The 23,270-nt window shown below is 43.4% G+C and overlaps 2 protein-coding genes across 9 annotated transcripts in view; one reads left to right on the top strand and one right to left on the bottom strand.

The window, feature by feature from the left end:
- The first annotated feature begins 2,483 nt into the window (after positions 1-2,483).
- SLC66A3 (solute carrier family 66 member 3) lies at positions 2,484-17,218 on the top strand. Of its 2 annotated transcripts, XM_040224907.1 has the most exons (7): positions 2,484-2,758; positions 5,731-5,813; positions 5,890-5,959; positions 9,305-9,362; positions 10,857-10,977; positions 11,737-11,778; positions 15,192-17,218. In XM_040224907.1, exons 1-7 carry the CDS (start codon positions 2,619-2,621, stop codon positions 15,281-15,283), a joined length of 606 nt encoding a protein of 201 aa, XP_040080841.1. In that variant the 5' UTR covers positions 2,484-2,618; the 3' UTR covers positions 15,284-17,218. The 2 variants fall into 2 exon arrangements, with proteins under 2 accessions (XP_040080841.1, XP_040080842.1); XM_040224908.1 differs by lacking the exons at positions 9,305-9,362; positions 10,857-10,977; positions 11,737-11,778; positions 15,192-17,218 and adding an exon at positions 9,181-9,295 and having other exon boundaries at positions 2,503-2,758.
- A 944-nt stretch (positions 17,219-18,162) lies between these two features.
- Positions 18,163-23,270, bottom strand: part of ROCK2 (Rho associated coiled-coil containing protein kinase 2) — a 133,133-nt gene continuing 128,025 nt past the window's right edge. For 3 of the 7 annotated variants that reach the window (XM_040224900.1, XM_040224901.1, XM_040224905.1), the window contains 2 exons: positions 21,737-21,835; positions 18,163-20,485 (listed from right to left, as the gene is read on the bottom strand). In XM_040224900.1, coding sequence (XP_040080834.1) covers positions 21,751-21,835 — 85 coding nt within the window. In that variant the 3' untranslated portion in view covers positions 18,163-20,485; positions 21,737-21,750. Of the gene's footprint in view, positions 20,486-21,736; positions 21,836-23,270 lie in introns of those variants that run through there. The other 4 variants (XM_040224902.1, XM_040224904.1, XM_040224906.1 and 1 more) reach the window with 2 other exon arrangements.

The following is a 23,270-nucleotide window of genomic DNA, read 5'->3' as shown; positions in this document are numbered from 1 at the left end:
GTCAAACATGACTTTCACTTCAGCCCTCCATCTTGGTCAGCTGGCTCCCGAATAAAGTCCCTTCATCATCCCAACACTTGATCTCGGATTGATTGGCCTATCCCACAGTGAGCAGAGTAAGCCTGGACTCGGTAACATATACATGTAACATACATATCAATAAAATGTATGTGGGTATATGCAGAGCATGTGTGAACAGCTATATGTTTCTATCATGGACTGAATTGTGTTCTCTCAAAACTCACGTGTCGAAGCCCCAATCCACACTGTCATAAAATTTGGAGATAAGACCTTTAAAGAGGTAATCCAGGTTAAGTGAGGTCCTAAGGGTGGAGCTCGAAGCCAATAAGACTGGTATCCTTATAAGAAGAGACACCAGGGATGTGCATACAGAGGAAAGAGAAGGCAGTTGTCTACAAGCCAAGGAGACAGGCATCCTCAGAAACCAATCCTGCTGGTACCTTGATCTTGGACTTCCAGCCTCTAGAAGTGTGAAAAAATAATTTCTTGTTGTTTAACCCTCCCAAGTGTGTGTTGTTTAACCCTCCCAAGTTTGTTAATGCTGTCCAAGCAGACAAATACAACACACACACACACACACAGACACACACACACACACACACACACACACTCCTGAGAGGGCAGAGACAAGAACATCTCAAGAGCAATAAGCATATCTAGTCCTAGCGAGACAGGCTGGGACCTGGGACTCTTACCTCAGCAGTTCCACCAGGACAAATGTCTCCTCCAGCAACAGAATACAAAGAAATGATAAGGGACTAAAAATAATTGCACACTTGGGCAGCTGGGGCAAAGTATGAGTAATTAGATACAACAAGGCCAAAACTCAACTGCCACTTCTGAGGTGCTGGGAGCAAAAGCAGGTACCATGCCCGATCCCTGCCCACAGCAATACCAACGGGATGGGCAGATCACCTAAGCCACCACTCAGGCTCAACCCAAGACCCAGGAAAGCCTTGCGTCAATGTCTCCTCTGCCCTCTTACTGATTTCTGTTGAGCAAAGTGTTCAAGAGCCCAGATCAATAACTCCAGACTAAATCTGGTCCTGAGACCTAGGTTCCCTCACCTTTCTGGAGCTCAGAATCCTCACCTTAAAATGAGTGTCACAGGACCTCATAACCATTCTTCCTACTGTTTCTAAACTTGCTTTTAATAGGGACCATGTCAAACCTATGCAGAAGTAGAGTCTAGCATAGCACCCCCCCCCCCCCCGCGCCCCCGCACGTGCGCTCCCTTAGTAGCTCAGTTCCCTCTGACTCTTTGACCCCCTGGATTGTAGCCCGCCAGGCTCCTCCGCCCTTGGAATTTTCCAGGCAAGATTACTAGAGTGGGTTGCCATTTCCTTCTCCAGGGGATGATTTTCAGGGCTTTTCATTTTTCCTTAGATATGTATCTTAACTAGCTAGCCAGTAAACCCCGGCACAGAAAGCTTCCTGGCCTCCTCCCTCTTGAATTCCCCTCAGGACAGACGGGAGGTGGGCAAGTGCTGGGGCTGACAGGCTAGATCTTTGCAGAACTGGAGCCGCAGGCAATATTCTTTTCTTTCTCTTGCTTTCTGGCAGTGCATTTCTGCGACTTTTTTCTTTTTTTCTGTTTTTTAATCTTGACTCGGTACCTATACCACTTTGAAAACTTGGAAAATGCACACACACCCCGCCCCGACCCCTCAGTCTAAGTTTCTTCTTTTGTCGATAGAAATCTATTTTTACCTCCTTAAGGGAAAAAAAAAAAAAAAAATCTCATTCAAGCGCAGAAGTGCAAGACTCTGGCGGAGTAGTCTTCAGGGTACAGGAGCAAACCCCCAGGAAAGAGGCTTCCTGCAGTTCAGGGATGGGGCGCCCTCCGCTCTCAGCAGGAGGAAAGGTTGGCCGGACCTGAGCCCTTTCTCCGTGTCTAAATTGCGGAGGCCGCACAGAAGCTAAGCTGGGCTGTTTTAAAAAGTCTATCTCTGAAATTTTTAATGAGAAAAACAAAACAAAACACACGTTTCAGAAGTAATAAACTTAACAAAATGGTCCCTGCCCCCCGCGAGAGGTGCCCTTTCGCCCTCTGGGGTTCAAGCTCTGGCCCCCAACCCCCGACCCGTGGGAAAGCGGCCCCTTCTGGGGCGTCGCCCGGAGGCTCAGAAGTGCTCGAGTCTGTTTTTCACATCGCGGGAAAGTGAATCAGCAGCGGGCACCGCACGCAAGGACACGAGGCGGGCCCGGGGGCGGAGGGACAGGACCCGGGGAGGGGCCGGCGGGGCGATGTGGGGCGCGGACCGACAGTAAGGACCCAAGGGGCGAGCCTCCCCGCCCCCGGCTCCGGCGGAGCGGGTCCAGGGTGGGGGCGAGCCGGGGGAGGAGTCGGGACCAGCCGGGGCCGGAGAGAACTGAGGGAGAGGGAGCCCCTGAGCGGGGCGGAGGGCGGAGATCGGGGGCGGGGAGGCGGCGGGGCGGACCTCGACGGGGCGGCCCTCGACGGGGCGGCCCCGAGGGCGGGGGCCAGGAAAGGCGGAAGAACCGGACTGGTGGACCCGGCGGCCGAGAGCTGAACGGCTCCCCTCGCCAGGCGGCCGGACCGGAGGTACCCCCCGAGTCCCAGCCCAGCGGGCGCCATGGAGACGCTGCTGTGGTTGTGCAACTGGAGCACGCTGGGCGTGTGCGCGGCGCTCAAGCTGCCTCAGATCTCGGCTGTGCTGGGGGCGCGCAGCTCGCGGGGTATCAGCCTCCCGAGCCTGCTGCTGGAGCTGGCGGGGTGAGTAAGCCCGGGAGCGCCCTGGTTCTGCTAAAGCAGGCGCGCGGGGAACCGAGCCCAGAAGCCCAGGCCGCGGGGAGTAGCGCCTGCCCGGGCTGCTCACTTCCTTTCCGTACTTGCTGCTCCGGAACGAAAGTGTGCGCACGCCCATTTTATAGATAGGAAACCGACACTCAGAGAAATCATCACTCCACCGGTTAGTGACAAAACCAGTCATCCCGCTTTGAGCAAGGCCACTGGACCCTCGAGACTCGCGTGTGCATTCTCTCTAAACCCACCCTCCCCCTATCTCGAGTCTCGGTTTCCTCACTTATAAAATGAGGGGTTGGACCCTCTGGCTTTTAAAAGTTACACCTTTCGCGGGTAGGGGGTGCACGGGTGTCAGAGAAGGTAGAGCTTTTTGGCGGTAGAGGGGAATTTGAGCTGGAGCTGGACTTCAGCTGGCGCTCCAGTCGGCACTTGAAGACTGTTGCAAGAGCTGGTTTATCCTTAAAAGTCAGGAGTGGGTGCCCTGACTCGGTGTTTAAAGATCTGAACGTGATGGATGCTAGCCAGACTTGTTGCAGTGATCATTTCACAATATATACAAATACTGAATTATGCTGTACACCTGAAACTAATATAATGTATATCAGTTATACCTCAGTTTACAGAAAAAGTAGTAATATTCTGAATAAGCAAAGTAATAATCATAAAGACCTGAACGGCGAAAAGCGGAGTTGTAAACTTGGTGGGAAAGACCCGAACCCAGTAGTCTAGCTCCTCTCCCCGTGAGGCCCAGTCCTCCCGGCTGCCCCGCGCCAGCCGGCTGACTCCAGGTACCATCGGGCAACTCTGAGGGCGGGTCGTGGGCAAGCACTTTTGGGTGGGGCAGCCCACTTGGTGGGACCCGGTTTCTCCCGCCAAAAGGGAGGTAGGGGAGAGGGTGGGAGAAAGAGGAGACCTCTGGAGCTCAAGGCGTGAGGGGCCACCCTGGGACTTATAGGGTCCCTCCAGGGACACCCCCATCAGAGGGGCCAACCCTAGGGTATGTGACCTCCATCGGTTTGGGGGCCCCCTGGGGAAGTGCTCCCTGCCTCAGTGCTCCCCATTTCTCTGGGGGAGAATAGATAATTGCTGAGAAGTTCAGTCGTGCCTGACTCTTTGTGAGCCCATGGGCTGTAGCCCTCCAGGGTCCTCTCTCGGTGGAATTCTCTAGGCAAGAATACTGGAGTGGATTGCCATGCCCTTTGGTTGAAGGCGGGAGGAGAAGGGGACGACAGAGGATGAGATGGTTGGATGGCATCACCGACGTGATGGACGTGAGTTTGAGTAGGCTCTGGAGTTGGTGATGGACAGGGAGGCCTGGCGTGCTGCAGTCCATGGGGTCGCAAAGAGTCGGACAGGACTGAGCAACTGAACTGAACTGAGAAGTTCATCATTCAGGGCAGGGGATGCCCTGGTCTGCTCCAGGGCAGGGGAACCCCTGGGCATCCTCTCAGGGACCAGAAAAGGTAGCCACCTGGAGAAGGAGGCCCTCCAGGCAGGGAGCCTTGTAAACAGAAGCTCAGCGGCTGGATTGGAGGCAGTGAGGCCAGAGAAAGATGCTGAAGACATGGTCTTAGGGTTAAAGCATCTGTGCAGATACAGGGAATGAGGTAGGTGTGCTCTTGTCCCCATTTTACAGGTAGGGAAGCCGAGGCCCCAGAGGTTAGTAACTGCTGGGGATTGTGAGCCCAGTACCCGAGTCCCGGAGTCTGCACTCCCCTTGGGGCTCCACCCTCAGCAGGTGATGCTGGAGGGAGGAGTCCAGGTGGTCTCAGGAAGGTGGCTCAGCAGGTAGCCAGAGGGCTAAGTGCTGGCCAGTGTCATAGCGTGGCCCCAGGGTGAGGGCGTGGGGCTGTAGTCACACCCCTTCCTGGGTTGGGAGCTGTGAACCATTAAGTCCACTTTGTCTGTGGAGGCTCTGGCTCACCCTGGGGGGGACACGGGGCCTGGGGGTTGTCTTCGCAGCCTGGGTGAGGGGAGACAGACCCAAGGGGATGACAGAGGCATTTAGATTCCAAAGGGGCTGGACTGGCCCGGGTGTGAGCTGGGAAGGCAGGAAGCTCAGGCCTCTTCTTCTGAGAGGAGGGACCCTGGGGTCTTTATCCCCCACCCCTCCACGCTGCAGCCTCTCCAGGGCTAGAATTTTCTTAAAGGAACTGAAGAGTCCCCCTGTCTTGCCCCCCACCTTCCCCCCCCAACCCCGCCACAGCACTCTGGAGACCACTGGAATCATCGTGGGATGTTCCTCCTCTTCAAAACACAGACAGGCTCCCCAGCCTGCTGCTGGGCCCTCATATGCCTATTGCCCGGGATGCCCGCCCAGGATGGCTCTCAGCCCCATTCAGAGGTCCTTCCTGGCCTCTTGAGCTTCTTGAGTGTGTCCTTCTGAGGCAGCTGCCTGGGGCCTCGGAAGTGCCCAGCCTTAGAGACAGGCAGGCCTGGGTCCGGAAGCCCGGTCTCTTTCTCCTTCAGGTCAGATCTGTCTCTAACTGACCATCCGAAGCAGCTTGGCAGACCCCAGTGCCCCAGCTCCAGAAGTCGGGGAGATGATTTGGTTGATATTTCATCCTGCTTGTTCTGTGGTGGTTTGTGGTTTAGTCGCTCAGTCGTGTCCAACTTTTGCCACCCCATGGACTGTATAGCCTGCCAGTTTCCTCTGTCCATGGGATTCTCCAGGCGAGGATACTGGAATGGGTTGCCATTTCCTCCTCCAGGGGATCTTCCTGACCCAGGTATCGAACCCGGGTCTCCTACATTGCAGGCAGATTCTTTACCATCTGAGCTATGAGGGAAGCCCTTGTTCTGTACCTTCCTCCTTACCATTTGCTGATGCCCAGCTCCAGTTCTCAGGTTCTGTGCACAAACCTAGGCTCCTGGGTGGGGGCCAGGCCTGCCTGCTGTGGGGGTCAGGTGAGTCAGACCTCAGGAGTGTCCTCCCTCCCCAGGTTCCTGGTCTTCCTCCGCTACCAGTGTTACTATGAGTACCCGCTGCTGACATACCTGGAGTACCCCATCCTCATCGCACAAGGTAACCGACCCCCGTCCCCCTGCCCAGCCTCGGTGCTCAGCACCTACCCCCACAGCTCAGAGTCTTTTCTTTCCAGATCTCATCCTCCTGCTGTGTGTCTTCCATTTCAATGGGGATGTGAGACGGGCAGCGCCATACATCATCGTGTATCCTTTCAGCATCTGAGAATCGGAGCTGGGACGGGTGGGGTGGCGGGATGTGTTTAGTTTTGCAAATCAGTTCAGTTCAGTGGCTCGGTGGTGTCCGATTCTTTGCAACTCCATGGACTGCAGCATGCCAGGCCTCCCTGTCCATCACCAACTCCCAGAGTTTGCTCAAACTCATGTCTGTTTAGTCAGTGATTCCATCCAACCATCTCATCCTCTGTCATCCCCTTCTCCTCCTGCCTTCAATCTTTCCCAGCATCAGGGTCTTTTCATATGAGTCAGCTCTTCGCATCAGGTAGCCAAAGGATTGGAGCTTCAGCTTCACCATCAGTCCTTCCAATGAATATTCAGGACTGATTTCATTTAGGATACACTGGTTGGATCTCCTTGTAGTCCAAGGGACTCTCAAGAGTCTTCTCCAACACCACAGTTCAAAGGCATCAATTCTTCGGTGCTCAGCTTTCTTTATAGTCCAGCTCTTACATCCACCCTTTTTGCTAATAGGATGTTATTACGCTGGGTTCTGTGCTGTGCTGTGCTACAGTCGTGTCTGACTCTGCGACCCCATGGACTGGAGCCCGCCAGGCTCCTCTGTCCATGGGATTCTCCAGGCAAGAATGCTAGAGTGGGTTGCCATGCCCTTCTCCAAGGGATCTTCCCAACCCAGAGATCGAACCCAGGTCTCCCACATTGCAGGTGTATTCTTTACCATGGAAGCCCTATTAAAGCAGGATCCTTTACCAGATATTTATTCTTTTGGTTAAATTAAGAAAAAAAAATCCCCAAAGTAAGATTCCTTGTGGGCTAGTGTATCTCCACAGCCCAGAGATGCCCTGGATGTCTCCGCCTGGGGTCTCCCCTCTGAGACCAGGGTGCCCCACGGTGCCCTGACCCACCAGGTGGGGGGATTTAGACTTAGGACTTCAAGGCTGGGCCGCAGGAGCACCTCTGCTAACAGCCATATTGTCCACGTGTCTTCTTTAGGGGAAAGGAGACATTTCTTCCTTCCCCCCAAATGTACCCATATGACAGGCATGTCTGGTCTGTAACATGATGCCACTAAGACGCCTGGTCAGCTTGGCTTCTTACTGCTTATTAGTGGGCGGGTCTGGGCTCCTGACAGCTGGTTCAGGTCTCCCTGGACTCCGGTTGTCCCACAGACCCGTCCCCTCTCATGTCACTCAGCATTTTCTGTGCACGTGGGCTCGCCTTCCATCTTCATTCTGCTTGTCAAAACTCCCGTTATTCTCTTGTTGAACTTCACTCTCCTTAAGAGGCCAAGAGCCTTTTTGAGTGGCAATCAGTCCTGCCACGTCAGTGACATGATCTGAACTTCAGGGTGGAGGAAAGGGGGGCGGGAGGTAATAGTAGGTCCCAGATACTATGCAGGACATGCTTATGCTAAAAAATCACTTGTTGATGTGAGATTCCAGTTTCACTGGATGTCTTGTATTTTAATTTGCTCTGTCTGGCCACCCTACAAATAAGTCATCTCTAGGATCTCAGTTGCTGCAAAGGCTGCTTAAGTTTTATAAAATGTGTATCTGGAATGAGTGGAATGAGGTGCAGTGGTACAAAATTGGGCAACAGTAGTTTAAAATTCAAATTAGAGAGTGTTTGAAAAAAAAAATTCCCTCCTCCTAGATTCAGGTTGCCTTTTCTGGTATCGACTCGTTCCACTGACCTGAGCACAGACACTGTCTGTTTCAAAGCCCTTCATTTAAATAATGTTATCAATTGTAATCCTGGCAGCCTCTTGAGTCCCTACAATATGCCACAAAGCAGTGAGATGAGTGGGGTAAGGAATAATAAGTTCCAGATTGCAGATAAGCAAACTAGGGCTGAGAGAAGCAAGATGACTTGCCTGTGGTCACAGCAGAGGCTCCTGGCCGTCCCCACCCTGCCCTGGCCACCACCTTCTGTGTTTGTTTTTGCTTCTCTAGCCGGGCTGTCTTCCTGCAGCATCGCTGAGCTTGACGGCACTCAGGTATCATTTCTCCTGTCTCCTAGTATTGCTCTACCCAACTGTGTCATTTCTACACTGGAGTTAGCAGGAAACAGAAAACGAGTAAACAGTTTCATGTGACAACAATTTTGCAGAAGACGTCTCCTGTATCAGGCATCCTAAGTGTTTAACTAGTTTTTGTCGATCCTTGAACATGCATTATGAGCCAGTCTTGTTCTGTGCAGTCTTTTTGTGCTCACAAAAGTTATGTGGGAAAGAAAACCATACTTAATAAGCTAAATATTTTGAATATTGCATGGTATGAGTTACAGAGAAAAATAAAGCACTGACAGGTAATAGACAGGAGGTATCTCAGTTTTACATAGGATGGACAAGGAGCTACTTATTGAAAAAGTAATATATGAGTAAACACTTGAAGGAAGTGGGCCAACAAGTCATAAAGATACCAGGTGAAAAAGTTTCCTAAGAAGAGGATAAACAGGTAAGTATATGAGGGCTCAGATGAAGTACGTTTGAAAATGTTCAAGGAATAGCAATACCATTGTGTCTGGAATGGAATGATTCTGGGAGAGATGGTAGCAAATGAGGATCCTTCCCTGATAGTTCAGTTGGTAAAGAATCTGCCTGCAATCCAAGAGACCCCAGTTTGATTCCTCGGTCGGGAAGATCCGCAGGAGAAGGGAATGGCTACCCACTCCAGTATTGAGCTTCCCTGGTGGCTCAGCTGTTAAAGAATCTGCCAGCAATGTGGGAGACCTGGGTTTGATCCCTGGGTTGGGAAGATCCCCTGAAGAAGGAAAAGGCTACCCACTCCAGTATTCTGGCCTGGAGAATTCCAAACAGTCCATGGGGTCACAAAGAGTTAGACACGACTGAGCCACTTTCACTTTCTAGACTACTGTGATTATTTTGTCTTTTAATCAGACTGATATCGCTAGACCCTGGAGGCTTCTGATCCCACAATTTCATGTTTTATTTTATTTTTTTTTTTTTCAATTTCATGTTTTAAAATAATAGAAATAAATTGTGTTACATCTTACATGAAAGGTGCGTTAACTGTTGACATTATGTTGGTGAGGTCTACGTGGTCAAGAATGAAATGGGCGGTTAAGATCATATGGAACATTCCCAGCTCTAGGATGGGTCCGAGAACACAGGGTTCTTTGTAATTTTCTTCCGGAATTCTGCTTCTGTGCTTTTGAACTCCTCAGCAAGTGTTCACCTGGACCACTTTTGTCTTTTCCAAACTGACAAGTCCTAGCAGTTGTTCCAGTCCACACTTGGCTTAGACGTGTAACCTCTGTGTTCTCGGTTTCCATGGGCGGGTGGTGAAGCTACCAGCCAACAAGCCATTGCTGTGTCCCTTAGCATGTGGTAAGCTGTGTGTCTGCTTGGTTCATCCTCACTCTGCAGCAATGGATCCTAGATCTGGCCATGGTGAGTAAACTGCCCCAGAGAAGAACGTGTGTTCACAGAGTCTGTCTTCCCTCTTTTCCTTGTGACACCTGCCCTGCAAACAGTTTTATAGATTGGATGTTCAACCCGCTGTATCGAAAGCACCCCTGTGCTTTGCAGCTGTACCAAAGCATGCTGGGATGAAAGCCCAGTGCTATCCAAATATTAAAAATACATTATTCTCACTTAAATGTATGGCACAATATTTTTACTTCATTCGGCGGGGGGAGCCCTCGAGAACCAGATTGTGGAGTTAGTAGTCAAATGAAGAACTGAGCATGAAGTGAAGAGTTTCAGGTTGGGTGCTAGGTCACTTCAGTTGTGTCCGACTCTTTGTGACGCGATGGACTGTAGCCCATCAGGCTCCTCTGTCCATGGGGATTCTCCAAGCAAGAATACCGGAGTGGGTTGCCATTTCCTCCTCCCAACCGAGGGATGGAACCCACGTCTCTTATATTTCCTGCATTGGCCGGTGGGTTCTTCGCCACTAGTGCCACGTTATCAGGTTAGTAATTACATATTGACGACATACTCATTATTTTTCTACCTTTGCCCCCTAAACATTTTTTTTTCTTCCTTGGAAAAAGGTATTCTTTTTCCTTCCTTGGTTAAGGGCCAGAAATTCCCTGCTGTAAGAATAGGACTGTGGTAGCAGGTCAGGAAGCATTTGACCAGAGATCAAATGGTGGTTGACATGAACTTTTCTACCTCATGGGAAAGGAGCAGAACTAATTGGTGGTCCCTGCCGGCCACACCCGAACTCCTGGATTTCGACCCGTCCTACCTCCAGCATCTTGTTGGAAAGTGGACTTGGCTCTTAGCCTTGTGACATACGGAGAGCAGATATGTAGGGTTACCACGGAAGCCTGGGCCTGGCTCAGGGTGGAGGGTGCTGTACTCTTAACCTCATTGGGGAGCAGAGGTCAGGGAGCACAGGGCCGGAGTCTCACCACGTGGCTCATCAGAACAGCCGGAAACTCAGAGCTGATGCGCCCCAGCTTGCTGCTTTGAGTTTATAAATCTCATTGCAAAGCAGTATGGTGCCCCCATGCCCTACTGTAGTATCTATACATCAATTTATTATTGGCAGGTGGTGACAGATAAGCCTTTGTGGCCGTTGCAGATTTTTACCCTCGGTTACGTCCTACCTGCTGCTGCACATTGGTTACTCACCAGAAGGGGTTGGTGGGTTAGACCTAAGTATGCTGCTGCTGCCTCCATTCTTTATCATGAAACTTGGCTTTTGTCCTTGTGCAAGTTGGTTATTACTTGACATGAAAGCTTGGTTTCAAAAGTACTTTCAGGGAATTCCCTGGTGGTCCAGTGGCTAGGACTCCGGTGGTCCAGATTTAATCCCTGGTTGGGGAATCCCGAAAAGCATAACCCCCCTTCTCTCCTCAAAGGGGCTTTCAGTATCTGGTGCTCTTCTGCATTTGAAACGAAGGGAGTCCTTCCTCCTGTTTTATCTTCAAACAGAACTTATGCACTTTCATCAGTGCGGCCAGTAAGTTTGCACAGCTCCAGTACCTGTGGAAGAGCAGGGACTCAGGAGCCACAAGCGCTCTGACGTGGAGCCTCGCTTCTTATACTTGTGCAGGTAAGAACACAACTCTAATTGATGGGGTGTCCCCTGTTGGTGTGTGTGTGGGGGGGTGTCTGCCTAGAGGGGTGGGCTAACTTGATGTCCAAGGGTCATAATCCCTTGAGCTTAAATCCTTTGCATGTTAACTCTTGAATCTCTAGTGTATCCTTATTTATGACTGATTTCGTGCACACCACTCTCCATTTTCTGCAAGATTTGTATTCCAGTTGCTAAAAAAATGTAAAAGGACGCTTTTCTCCAAAAATATGAACTATTATTAAGTCTTCTCTTGTTGCATCAAGAAGTTGATTATATTAAATCCATTAACTTGTTTTAAACATATGAATATTTATGATGTAATAAATTGAAGAGATGAGACTCATACATTGACTTTTGTGAATGAACATAATTTGCAGCAGTGGAGTTTTCCTGGAGCCATAGTGTGTTTAGTCTCAACTTTAGAATTTCCATTGTTCATTTGGATTCTTGCAGGAACTACCTAAAATGAATATGTCCTCTATTTAGGTAGGAACATTTTTAAAATATCCAGAGCTATTACATTCACTAGATTTACTAATTGTTGATATTTGAATTATACTTTTTCATGCTTCTTCTAAAATCTTAAACTACCAGCTTCTCCATCCAGTGTTCTCTTCTACTCAGATCTTTCAAGAACAGTTAGCATGTATTCCTGTATTTAAAATGGAAAGATATTTGCTAAGTACTGAAATGTCTGAGAAGTTGATATTTATTGCTGAAATTTTTCTTTTACAGCAAGAATAATGACAACTTTAATGACTACCAATGATCTTACAAGTAAGCAAAATATTTTTCTGCCCACGTCCTCTTTGAACTTTATGCCATCTGCCTCCTTCACTTGTAAATTACCTTGGGGTTTAACACAGCCAGTTTAGCCCCACTGGAGGCTAGCTGCAATATACTGCAGGTCCTCATCATTCTCCATGCATAGTGTTAAGCACCCTCTTGCCGTACCCAGGATAGAATATGCACAAGATAGTCGATTTCTATCTTCGTAAAGTTTTCACTCTAGCAGTGGAAATGAAGAGTGAGGTCATCACACAGTATTTGAAAAATACTGTAAAGTGTTTCAAAAGAGGACAGGATGAGCACCTAACAAGGAAGCCTGACATAGTTGGAGGGAGCTGGGAAGATTAATTTGAAGGGGAGAGGGATGAGGAGGGAAGAGACTGGAGCAGCACATATGGATGTTTTGAGCAAGGAGGATGGAGGAACACCAGCAGGGCTGGCGGGAGAGCCCTGGGTTGAGTCTGATGAGAGGGAAGGTGGTGGCAGGGAGCCTCAGAGAACTGCCCACAGGCAGCAGGATGGGGAGTGACACAATCATTTTACTCCATGTCCTTGTTCTGTTATTTTTAAAGGGTTACCGTGATGGAGGAGAAAACAAACTTGGGTTAACTTAAAGAGAATGTCGTTCATTCCTTAGGCTGAGTTTTCAAGCATATAAATGTTTGGAAAATGATTAAAACAGGTACGGTGACTTATTCTATGAAGACTAGAAATATGTCCTTGGTGTGTAGACCTTTTAAATAAGTTCATTATCTGAGACATAGTGCCACAAAGCAGCAGGATGCATTTGCTAGTTCCATCCTAGGGTTTTATCTTTGGCTCAAGTACTTCACATAAGCTCTGAGAGAAGGGTTGAAAAGTGTCTGGCCAGAGCGTATACCTGGGTCAAGTGGGGAAGGAAGAAACTTGAGGCTTCCCTACAGGACGTGAATTCTCTGCTTGCAAAAGAGAGTCAAACCATAATTGAACAACAAAACAAATTTCATATTAAAAATTAATTTTAAAAGGTCAAGAATCTTCTAATTGTGATTGGTTTTGTATCTGAGGTGACTGCTGTTCATGAAAGTGACCAGTATATCTGAGAATAATCTCTTAAAAACAAATGCAAAGAAATAGAGGAAAACAACAGAATGGGAAGGACTAGAGATCTCTTCAAGAAAATTAGAGATACCAAGGGAACATTTCATGCAAAGATGGGCTCGATAAAGGACAGAAATGGTCTGGACCTAACAGAAGCAGAAGATATTAAGAAGAGGTGGCAAGAATACATGGAAGAACTGTACAAAAAACATCTTCACGACCCAGATAATCATGATGATGTGATCACTAATCTAGAGCCAGACATCTTGGAATGTGAAGTCAAGTGGGCCTTAGAAAGCATCACTACGAACAAAGCTAGTGGAGGTGATGGAATTCCAGTTGAGCTATTTCAAATCCTGAAAGATGATGCTGTGAAAGTTCTTCACTCAATATGCCAGCAAGTTTGGAAACCTCAGCAGTGGCCACAGGACTGGAAAAGGTCAGTTTTCATTCCAATTCCAAAGAAAGGCAATGCAAAAGAATGCTCAAACTACCGCACAATTGCACTCATCTCACATGCTAGTAAAGTAATCCTCAAAATTCTCCAAGCCAGGCTTCAGCAATATGTGAACCGTGAACTCCCTGATGTTCAAGCTGGTTTTAGAAAAGGCAGAGGAACCAGAGATCAAATGGCCAACATCCGCTGGATCATGGAAAAGGCAAGAGAGTTCCAGAAAAAACATCTATTTCTGCTTTATTGACTATGCCAAAGCCTTTGACTGTGTGGATCACAATAAACTATGGAAAATTCTGAGAGATGGGAATACCAGACCACCTGAGCTGCCTCTTGAGAAATCTGTATGCAGGTCAGGAAGCAACAGTTAGACCTGGACATGGAACAACAGACTGGTTCCAAATAGGAAAAGGAGTACATCAAGGCTGTATATTGTCACCCTGCTTATTTAACTTATATGCAGAGTACATCATGAGAAATGCTGGACTGGAAGAAACACAAGCTGGAATCAAGATTGCCGGGAGAAATATCAATCACCTCAGATATGCAGATGACACCACCCTTATGGCAGAAAGTGAAGAGGAGCTAAAAAGCCTCTTGATGAAAGTGAAAGAGGAGAGTGAAAAAGTTGGCTTAAAGCTCAACATTCAGAAAATGAAGATCATGGCATCTGGTCCCATCACTTCATGGGAAATAGATGGGGAAAAGCAGAAACAGTGTCAGACTTTATTTTTGGGGGCTCCAAAATCACTGCAGATGGTGACTGCAGCCATGAAATTAAAAGACACTTACTCCTTGGAAGAAAAGTTATGACCAACCTAGATAGCATATTCAAAAACAGAGACATTACTTTGCCAACTAAGGTCCGCCTAGGCAAGGCTATGGTTTTTCCTGTGGTCATGTATGGATGTGAGAGTTGGACTGTGAGGAAGGCTGAGCGCCGAAGAATTGATGCGTTTGAACTGTGGTGTTGGAGAAGACTCTTGAGGGTCCCTTGGACTGCAAGGAGATCCAACCAGTCCATTCTGAAGGAGATCAGCCCCGGGATTTCTTTGGAAGGAATGATGCTAAAGCTGAAACTCCAGTATTTTGGCCACCTCATGCGAAGAGTTGACTCATTGGAAAGGACTCTGATGCTGGGAGGGATTGGGGGCAGGAGAAGAAGGGGACGACAGAGGATGAGATGGCTGGATGGCATCACGGACTCGATGGACGTGAGTCTGAGTGAACTCCGGGAGATGGTGATGGACAGAGAGGCCTTGCGTGCTGTGATTCATGGGGTCGCAAAGAGTCGGACACGACTGAGTGACTGAACTGAACTGAACTTAAAAGTGTTTTACAACCCCAAAGACATATTAAGTCTCATAAACCTTTTTATCAGGAGTGTTCATCAAGTCATTGAGATTATTTTTTCCTTTTTAACAAAAAGCCACATTTTCATGGTTACTTTAAAACATACCTTTTGACTTTTTTCAGAATTAGCTGACTGCAGTGTACCACTTTTTGCTTAATTAACATGGAATTTTCTAAGATACCACCACCCTTGACTTAAAAAATGATAACAGGATTTTTAAAAGTTGTAGCATTTACCAACCAGAGTCAGATTCCTCCAAATTAAGCATTTAAGATGAAATTATTCATGAAGTCAGGCCAAGTGGCCAGAGGTAGTAATGATAAGACCATTTCCCCCCCAAGAAATATTTGGAACCACAGTTGCACCGCAGTTTACATGACCCATAATTCTGTTTCCTTTTGGGTGGGGGGTAGGGGACGTTAAGCCTATTTAGGCTTCTACTTAGAGAAGGTGGTGATTTTATGTGAAAACAGTATTTTTTAATACACACTTTTCTTTTTTGACTGATTTCAGTTCTTACACGTTTCGTGATCATGCTGGCCTTAAACATATGGGTAACTGCTACAATACTTCACTACCGGAAGACCGATATAAAGTCTGAATGATGGATTATTCCTATACACAAAGTGGATTCTGAATAACGGAACCAAAGGAAAAAAAAGCTCATTGCTAAATCATAAGCTTAGTCAACCGTGCCAAAGATACTTTAGACTTGGAAAAGCCCAGTTAAACACTTGTTTAAAAATGCTGATTTTTATAAATCCTCTGCCCCCACTTTATTAGGTTAAGCTACAGTAGGACTTTAGACATCTGCAGTTCTGAGAAAGCTGGTGATGGATGGAAGTCTTCCAAAAAGCCCTTTCTGAGGAGGCAGCTTTGACCCTTATTCTGGGAACTAATTACATCTACTTCTCAACTTTTAAAATCTTTTAAGAAATACATCCTCTCCAAAACACAAATGCACATGAATGGAGTGGGATTTTGGGAATTTTAGTAACTTACCAGGGTTCACTTCCTGGGATGAACGTTTAATTGTAATACAGACATAATAGAATGGCCTTATTGTATCATATTATCATAAAATACCTCCTTGGCTATAGCAAAGATATCAAGCAAGCAAAAATGTAACTGGTTTGAATGCATATACCAAAGTAGCTCTTTAACTTCATACTGTACCTTTAGGCATTTCATAACAAAAGATACCAGCAGTCTCTACTTATGAAGAGGCAATCCCAATATACTTCAAGATTCAAGCACAGTGCTGCCATTTTTAAAAGGATTACACCTGCACAATTAACTGTTACTGGAATTTGGTACAAAATACAGCCAACCTCAACCAGGGTTTGCCTACTGAAAATATATGCAGCAAAGGGTATTGCTGGGTTCTGCCAAGCTCTCATGGATTTAATTCTCATTATGGTATCATACTTTAAACATGCTGTTAAGATTATCCATTGTATTTTCCTATAAAAGCTTATAAAACGTAACATTTAAAAACATTCACCTAATAATTGAGTAGCATTATTCTATTATATGCAGTAAGTAAATGAGGTTTATTAGAAAATGTTTCCTGTATAAAATAAACTTATTTTGAACTCTTCTGAGTCTTAAAACTCAATTGTTTTAATGTGATTAGCTTTAAGTTAGGTAAAGTGCAGTTTTAAAAATATAAACTGACTAATCCTTTTAGAACTACTGCTTGGGACCAACAGGAAGAGAAACACGCCATCTAAAAATAAAAAAACAAGTCATTCATTCTATAGTTTTAAAAATCATAGTTAACATTTTTTTAAAAGTCCAAGTAAATCTTTTCTCATATCCAGTTATCATCTGACTAGTAGTATAAACTGTGATTTTTTTAGTCCAACAAATATTTTATTTAGATATGCTTTATCAATGCTTAAAGCAACTCCTTAGAGAAAATATAGTATCGTAGCTGGAGAGTTCTCCATTTTTCCCCTTTGGAATTGAAAGGAACATACATTAGAGCCACTCCAGATATTCTGTACACATCTTTAATCCCACAAGAATCCTGTAAGTAAAGTCTCCATTTTACAGATGAATATACTGAAGCCCATACTGAATAATCTGTCCCAGATCAGACAGCCAGCAAATATCCTAGAAAAGACCCCACTGATTACCAAAAAGTTCTTTCTAGAAAACCACTTGTCAGCACACTATTCTACCAAAACAGACTGCTTCTTTTCCTTATCCTTGACACTCAAATGAGATTCTCAAGTTTGCATGTTCCTTAAAATACTGATGTTAGATACAAACTCCTAGTTGAAATCTGACTTTGTATTTCTCCATGGATTAAGCAATAGGGCTGAAGATCCCCAAGTGTGTAACCTCAATTAAGATTTATTTGCTATACCCATCTTTTAAGGAAGGTAATTTTGGGGGGTAAATTTTAGAAGGTTGCAAGAGTATTTCACAGGAAAAGTAGGAAAATGCTTATGTCTTAATTTCTTTTATTTAATTTTTAATATAAAAAGCAGGCATAAAATACAATTACAATACTACAAAGATGCAACAGAATTAAAAAAAAACTGGGGTGGGGGGAGCGCCACGATTTTTGTTCAAGGGGACAGCTGATCAAATATTTATGATTATCTAAACCATGCAATTCATAACTTATTACAACCCCAAACAAAACTATTATGGGGAAGGGAATCAAGGAGAGAGCCCCCCAAACATAATATCTAGCACTGTCACACAGTGCTTATTCTTCAAAGTGCTTTACAAACCAACTATCGTATCTTCACAATATAGGGAAACTGACGTCTTATTCCAGGGGAGGAGAGGTGAGTCAGTAGCAGTGTCAACAGAGATCAAGAAACTCAGAAGTGACTTGCTCTCATTGGGTTTTTAAAACATGTTATTTAAAGCATGTTTCCATAAGGTAATATAGTGTCCAGTTTCTCTATTTTACCACCCAAATCCTGTAATAGATTAACAGCAGCAGCATAACTTCTCAAATTGTGGTTTGGCAACCTACAGTATCTACAGATAAACTGGGATAAAGGAGAGCCTTCACAGCCAGAATGGTGTAACTCTAGCACAGGTTAATCTTAAAAAAAAAACTCACCTTTATTTTAGATTTATTGATATACTTATCCTTTAGTTAGCTCCAGAGTATTTTAAACTTAGTTTTTTTTTTTTTTTTTAATTTTGCTTCTAGATAGCTTTTTTTTTTTTTATTAATACTTTTCAACATGCACTAGACAGTCATCCTCAGCAGTAACCCTGGCACCAGTTTTCCTTCTGCTTTGCCTCAGTATTCCCACAAAAGTAAAAAAACAAAAAACACCCCAGCTAAGAAAATCCCAGTACTCACTACTTCTTAGTTCTCAAAAGGAGGTATTTGTGGCTCTAGGAGAAATCAGGTGTGAGGAAACAAGCAACTTTTGGTCTTAACTTTATCTTGGAGGTTTTGGAGCCTCAAGAAAAAGAAGCTGGCACAAAATCAGGTTATTAGACCAAGTCAATGTCATATTTAATGAGTGTTGGGAAGAAAACATTTGGATGGGGGCATGCACTCATGTATGTACATGAAACCAGCAACAGGGTATAAAGCAAATTCTTACCCAAGGTCAGAATTTTTTATTAAGCACATTTCCATTGGCTGGACAAATGACCTTATAAATCCTTATGTCAAACCATATAATATAAAGAATCTTCATGGAGAGATTTTTTTTTTGCCCTTTAGGATGTCTTTGCCCCCCAGAAAACTTCACATTAATTTTCCTTGTATAGTTGCATCACACCATGATTCTCCATAATCTCTAATATATATACAGCATTCAAAATTTAAACTTTTGCCATTTTTACTCAAATATTTCAATTACTCATGTGTAAACTTCAAATTATTTCACCTTAATAAAGTTTATTAAAAATATATATATATACTCTCCAATTCAGAATAATATGATAGAACCTCCCATAGTGTAACAAAATCTCTATATAAAATATTAATTCAGTCTCCTTTTAACAAGTCTAATGAATGGAAATATTTATTCTATATAAATTTTATATATTTTTCATTTTTTAATCTTACTTAAAAAAAAAAAGAGCTGTGCCCCCAAACCAGAACATACCTGCAAGGGAAATGGCATGCATATCTAGTTTTAGCACAGACAGCATGGAAGAGTGCAGCCTGGATAATGTAATAACAAGATTCAGTACATCAGCAGCCAAAGGCCACTCTTCAATTTCCACAATAGTATCTATAATTGGGGATCTAACTCTTTAAACACCTCAACACTGACCCCAGAAGGAATCAATGAAAAATGTCTACTTCCTTCATAGAAATATTGGATGGTGTATTTCGGTATTATGCCAAACTGTGCACACGTATATACACAGAGAGGATGACAGAAGACCACAGAAGTTTTCTTTACTTGATTCTTACCACTGATGTATACTGTAGCAGTACAAAACATATACTTTTCTGGGATAATGAGAAATAAAGCAGGAATAGTCCTGCATAAACTGTATGTAACTTGAATAGCATTTAAAAAAATAAAAATTAAGTGCCTTTGAGGCCACTGCTTCCCAGCCACAATAATGAAATGCTGCCATACACAGTCATGTCTTTACGGGATCATACTTAAATACTTAAAATATATCTACAGTATGTCTTACTTTTCTTTGTATTTGAGATAATTTTTTGAATCTTGAGTGTGAAAATATAAAAAGTCACAAATGTCTTTATCAGAAATAAAAACACACCTAGAGTAGCCAGCAAATTAAAAGCAAAGAAAATGTTTCATAGCACACACTAATACTGAGGTCTGTAAAAGGGGTTGGATGAGTAATAGATATACATAAAAGATATATTAGTTCCAATACTACCCATTACTGTTTCTATCACCAATACTTAAACAAAATTCTGTTATACAATCAAAATAGGCCGACAATGATAACTACTATGTGTAAAAATAGTGCACTAATTTTCTTCTGCAAAGCAAATTTGCATCCTAAGAGCTGGTAAATACTTTTTGTTTTAAATACAGGAAAGGGTGGATATCTTGAAAAAAATTAAATTAAGGCATTCAAAATGGGTAAAGTTGCCTATTACGAAGCATTAAGAAACTGATATAATTAACTTCAAACTTCTTGTTACAATAATTGCTTAAACACGAACATGCAGCTTCCAGCAGGTACACACAATGAGTGATATAAACTCCAACATTATGGCTTTATACAAGTGCATAGTTGCAACTGCAGTAAGTAATGATATCTGATTAATGTTTATAAAAAAATAAAGTGGGAAGTTAAAAAACCCTCTTGCAGTATTACAGTACTATGTGTGTGTGTGTGTGTGTGTGTGTGTGTGCGCGCGCATGTGTGTGTGTTTCACACACACAATACAATGGTCACTTCTTAAAGATGCAGTCTCTATCACTGTAGTGGAATCCATTCCCAGATTCTTCTGGCAAATGTGCTGGTGAAATCTCTCTGTTCAAGCTGAAAAGATGATTTCTGTAACTCTTCTAAATCCTTTATGCAATGTAGTGTGAGTGATGCTAGGAGAGCTTTATGGAACAAGTCTGGAAGAGTTGCACATGATATTGTTATTCTATTAACCAATCACTGTTGGTTCAACTTGTTGCTCCAAAGGAGCCCAGAAAACCTATCCAAGATTTAGAATTTATATTGCAGGAATAGAGGGAATATATATGTGTATTAGTCTCTCAGGAAAATATAACTTTTTAATAAATTTCGGGCCATCATATTTCAGTCTTGTTTCAACTGGAAGAATATGATCACCTTGAATGATGACTGCATTCACAGAAGGCAGTTAGCTGGAAAGAAAAGGAAAATAAAGTCAGTTGATACAGTGAAATAATTTAAGAGATTGTGATCAGTTCTTTGAAAAGGCATTCCATTTACATCAAACTCTACAGTCTTCCAACTACTATACTTTTAACACCTAAATCATGCATATAGCATATTTACTGTCTTACTTTTCTTATTTCAAGGTACATGCAATTATATTCTTCCTCATATTTTCTCATATTGGCCACAAACATGACACACAAGTTTTAATATGGTTAACTGGCTATTAGGGTGAGATGCTATGTCAATGAATAACTCAAGTGAACCTGTTTGATTTGAGGTTTAACTGTTAGCTTCCTCGTGTGGGTGAAAGAAGAGTGGACTGGAGGACCAGGCTCTACTTGGCTTTTTCACCCTATGCCACATTTTAAAAATCTATGAAATGGGAACAAACACACTGTTATAGTAAATATATGTAAAAAATACTCTGTAAATCCTGGTTATAAACAGATCCAAATAATGTGTGATTTAAGTTTGTACTTTGCAACATGTTACTTAGGTTAAGATAGATATTATTTCTTTTATATTCATTCCATATAAAAGGTTTAACTCATGAGGTTCAATTTTCATTCAGATTTCTGTTAGCCTCTATTAACCAAATGACATTTTCTAAAAGCATAAGGGCTTTCACAGCATACCATTAGCATTCTTCAGCAAAAGTAACATTAAATTTTCAAAAAGTAAACATTTCATATCACAAAAAAAGCAAAATCAGAAACAGCTAGTTCACAGCATTTATCAGAGTTTTTATGGTTTCAATTCTTCCAAGTTAGAAAGAGGGAAAGGGGTGGGGGAAGAAGAGAGGGATGGAGGGAGAAGGAATCCCATGCTATGTTCACAAACTAATACAGCTGTAAGAACTTGAAAACACCGTAAATTTTACTTTTCTGCATATGACTTATTTTGAATGAACAGAAAGTATCAGAATTAGTTCCATTTGTTATTTCTACATGTTTCATTCCTAAGATAAAAAATTACAATTCCAACTGTATTGAAAATATATAGCCAATAAGGAATCTGAACATAGCATTTTGCTTTCATACTTAACATGGAAATTTCAGTTAGAAACTTGTCTGAAGACTACTTTTCAAATATATACTATCAAAAACAACTCAATAAAATTTCAAACTGGTAAAAAAAAGAATGAAAACCCAAGTGCAAACCACATGCACTATATGGAAAAACTAAAACAACTCATTTCTCATTTTTTGATTTACCCCATTTAACTTCTTCAGAAATCAAAAACATCGTCATCATCACCACCATCAACATCATCAAATGACCAATCCCAGTCTTTAAATGCCAAATCAAGCAATCTGCAATAGGAGGTTTGCAAGTTTATACTCTAACACTCTTTAGAAACAACAGCTTAATATCCTATGATTGAAAAATCACGTTATGCTGTAAACATTAACTTTCCCTTCACTAATAACAACATGATTAAAATTGAGATGGAAGCACTCAGAGAAGTCTTTCTCTTTATATGCAAATGCACATAATCATGTTGACCAGGTATGCCTTCCAAACCATCACAGAACAGAGGACACAGATAATATTCAGGGGTAAGACACAATCTTCTTTCCACTGGGTCGACATAAAAATGTAGCCACCCTGATACCTCATTTAAGAATTATGAAAGCTCAACATGCGTCAATGTTCCCTTCACAGAAGTGCCCAGATTGTCAGCTCACATTTTCCCAGAGTTGTACCATAAACCCTAGTATGAAAGATGATTAATTCTAAGAATGTAGCTTTCTCAATTCCAGCAGGACCCTACTTGTTCAATGGGTCACCAAAGGTTAAGCCTTCTATAAAACTACAGATAAGGGAAAAACCAAAGGTAGATAAGCAGCATTAGCAACTTATCTTGGCCAAATAAATTAAGACTTAGAACAGGGGTATATGCAATCTTTCCTTTCCAATTCAATGCAATCACCTAATATTGCAACCATTTTTATTTTTAAAAACAGAAGTGACTTTCTCATTGTTTGTAACTGTGACACCCATGAATACATTTGTGCCAAGGAACTCACCTGGTCCCCAGAACTCATCTATGGTTACTATGCAATTGGTTCTTAAACTTTAGTGTATATGATTTACCCAATGCTATGTATAATGCATATTCCCAGGCTTCATCTCAAGAGATTCTAATATAATTAAATTGTGGGTAAGGTGCGTGGGAAGTATTTGCATTTTTAAGATGAATTTTGAGATGGATTCTGATACAGCTGGTTGACTTTAAGAATCACTGACAGGGTAGGTTGATGGATGATTATTACCCTAATTTAAAAGTAAACAAATCAACTCAAATTACTCTACTTCAATAGGCACTAAATACAAAATATAAGCACAGAAACTCAGATTTTATTATTTATTCCCTTAAAACATAGCACAGCCAAGTATATACTCATTTATTTAGCCTTACATGTATAGCTATGGTTTCAACTCTATTACTTGGGAGACTGAGATCAGTTCTTCCTGTGTATCCAAGCCCCTGTTTTAGTATACTTTTATGAAAAATACGCATCTCATATCCTTCCAAAACCTCTGAAGAATGTGTGAAGTATGTGCCCAGGTCACAATCTTCAGATTTTAAAAGTCTCATCACTAGGCTATCAGTGTAACGCATGATAAGTGAAAGCAAAAGTCGTTCAGTAGTGTTTGACTGTTTGCGACCCATGGACTGCACAGTCCGTGGAATTCTCCAGGCCAGAATACTGGAGTGGGTAGCCTTTCCCTTCTCCAGGGGAT

The sequence above is a fragment of the Oryx dammah genome, unplaced genomic scaffold, assembly GCF_014754425.2.
Source record: "Oryx dammah isolate SB20612 unplaced genomic scaffold, SCBI_Odam_1.1 HiC_scaffold_25, whole genome shotgun sequence".
NCBI classification, from domain to species: domain Eukaryota; kingdom Metazoa; phylum Chordata; class Mammalia; order Artiodactyla; family Bovidae; genus Oryx; species Oryx dammah.
The sequence above is the reverse complement of the archived record's forward strand: the minus strand, read 5'-3'. Positions and strand labels throughout refer to the sequence as shown.

Bases quoted from the DNA above. Each gene is read 5' to 3' on its own strand.
- SLC66A3 (XM_040224907.1), top strand. From the start codon at position 2,619: ATGGAGACGCTGCTGTGGTTGTGCAACTGGAGCACGCTGGGCGTGTGC. The intron at 9,363-10,856 runs GTGAGTAAACTG...ATCTTCAAACAG, and splicing joins GGATCCTAGATCTGGCCATG to AACTTATGCACTTTCATCAG. The intron at 10,978-11,736 runs GTAAGAACACAA...TTTCTTTTACAG, and splicing joins CGCTTCTTATACTTGTGCAG to CAAGAATAATGACAACTTTA.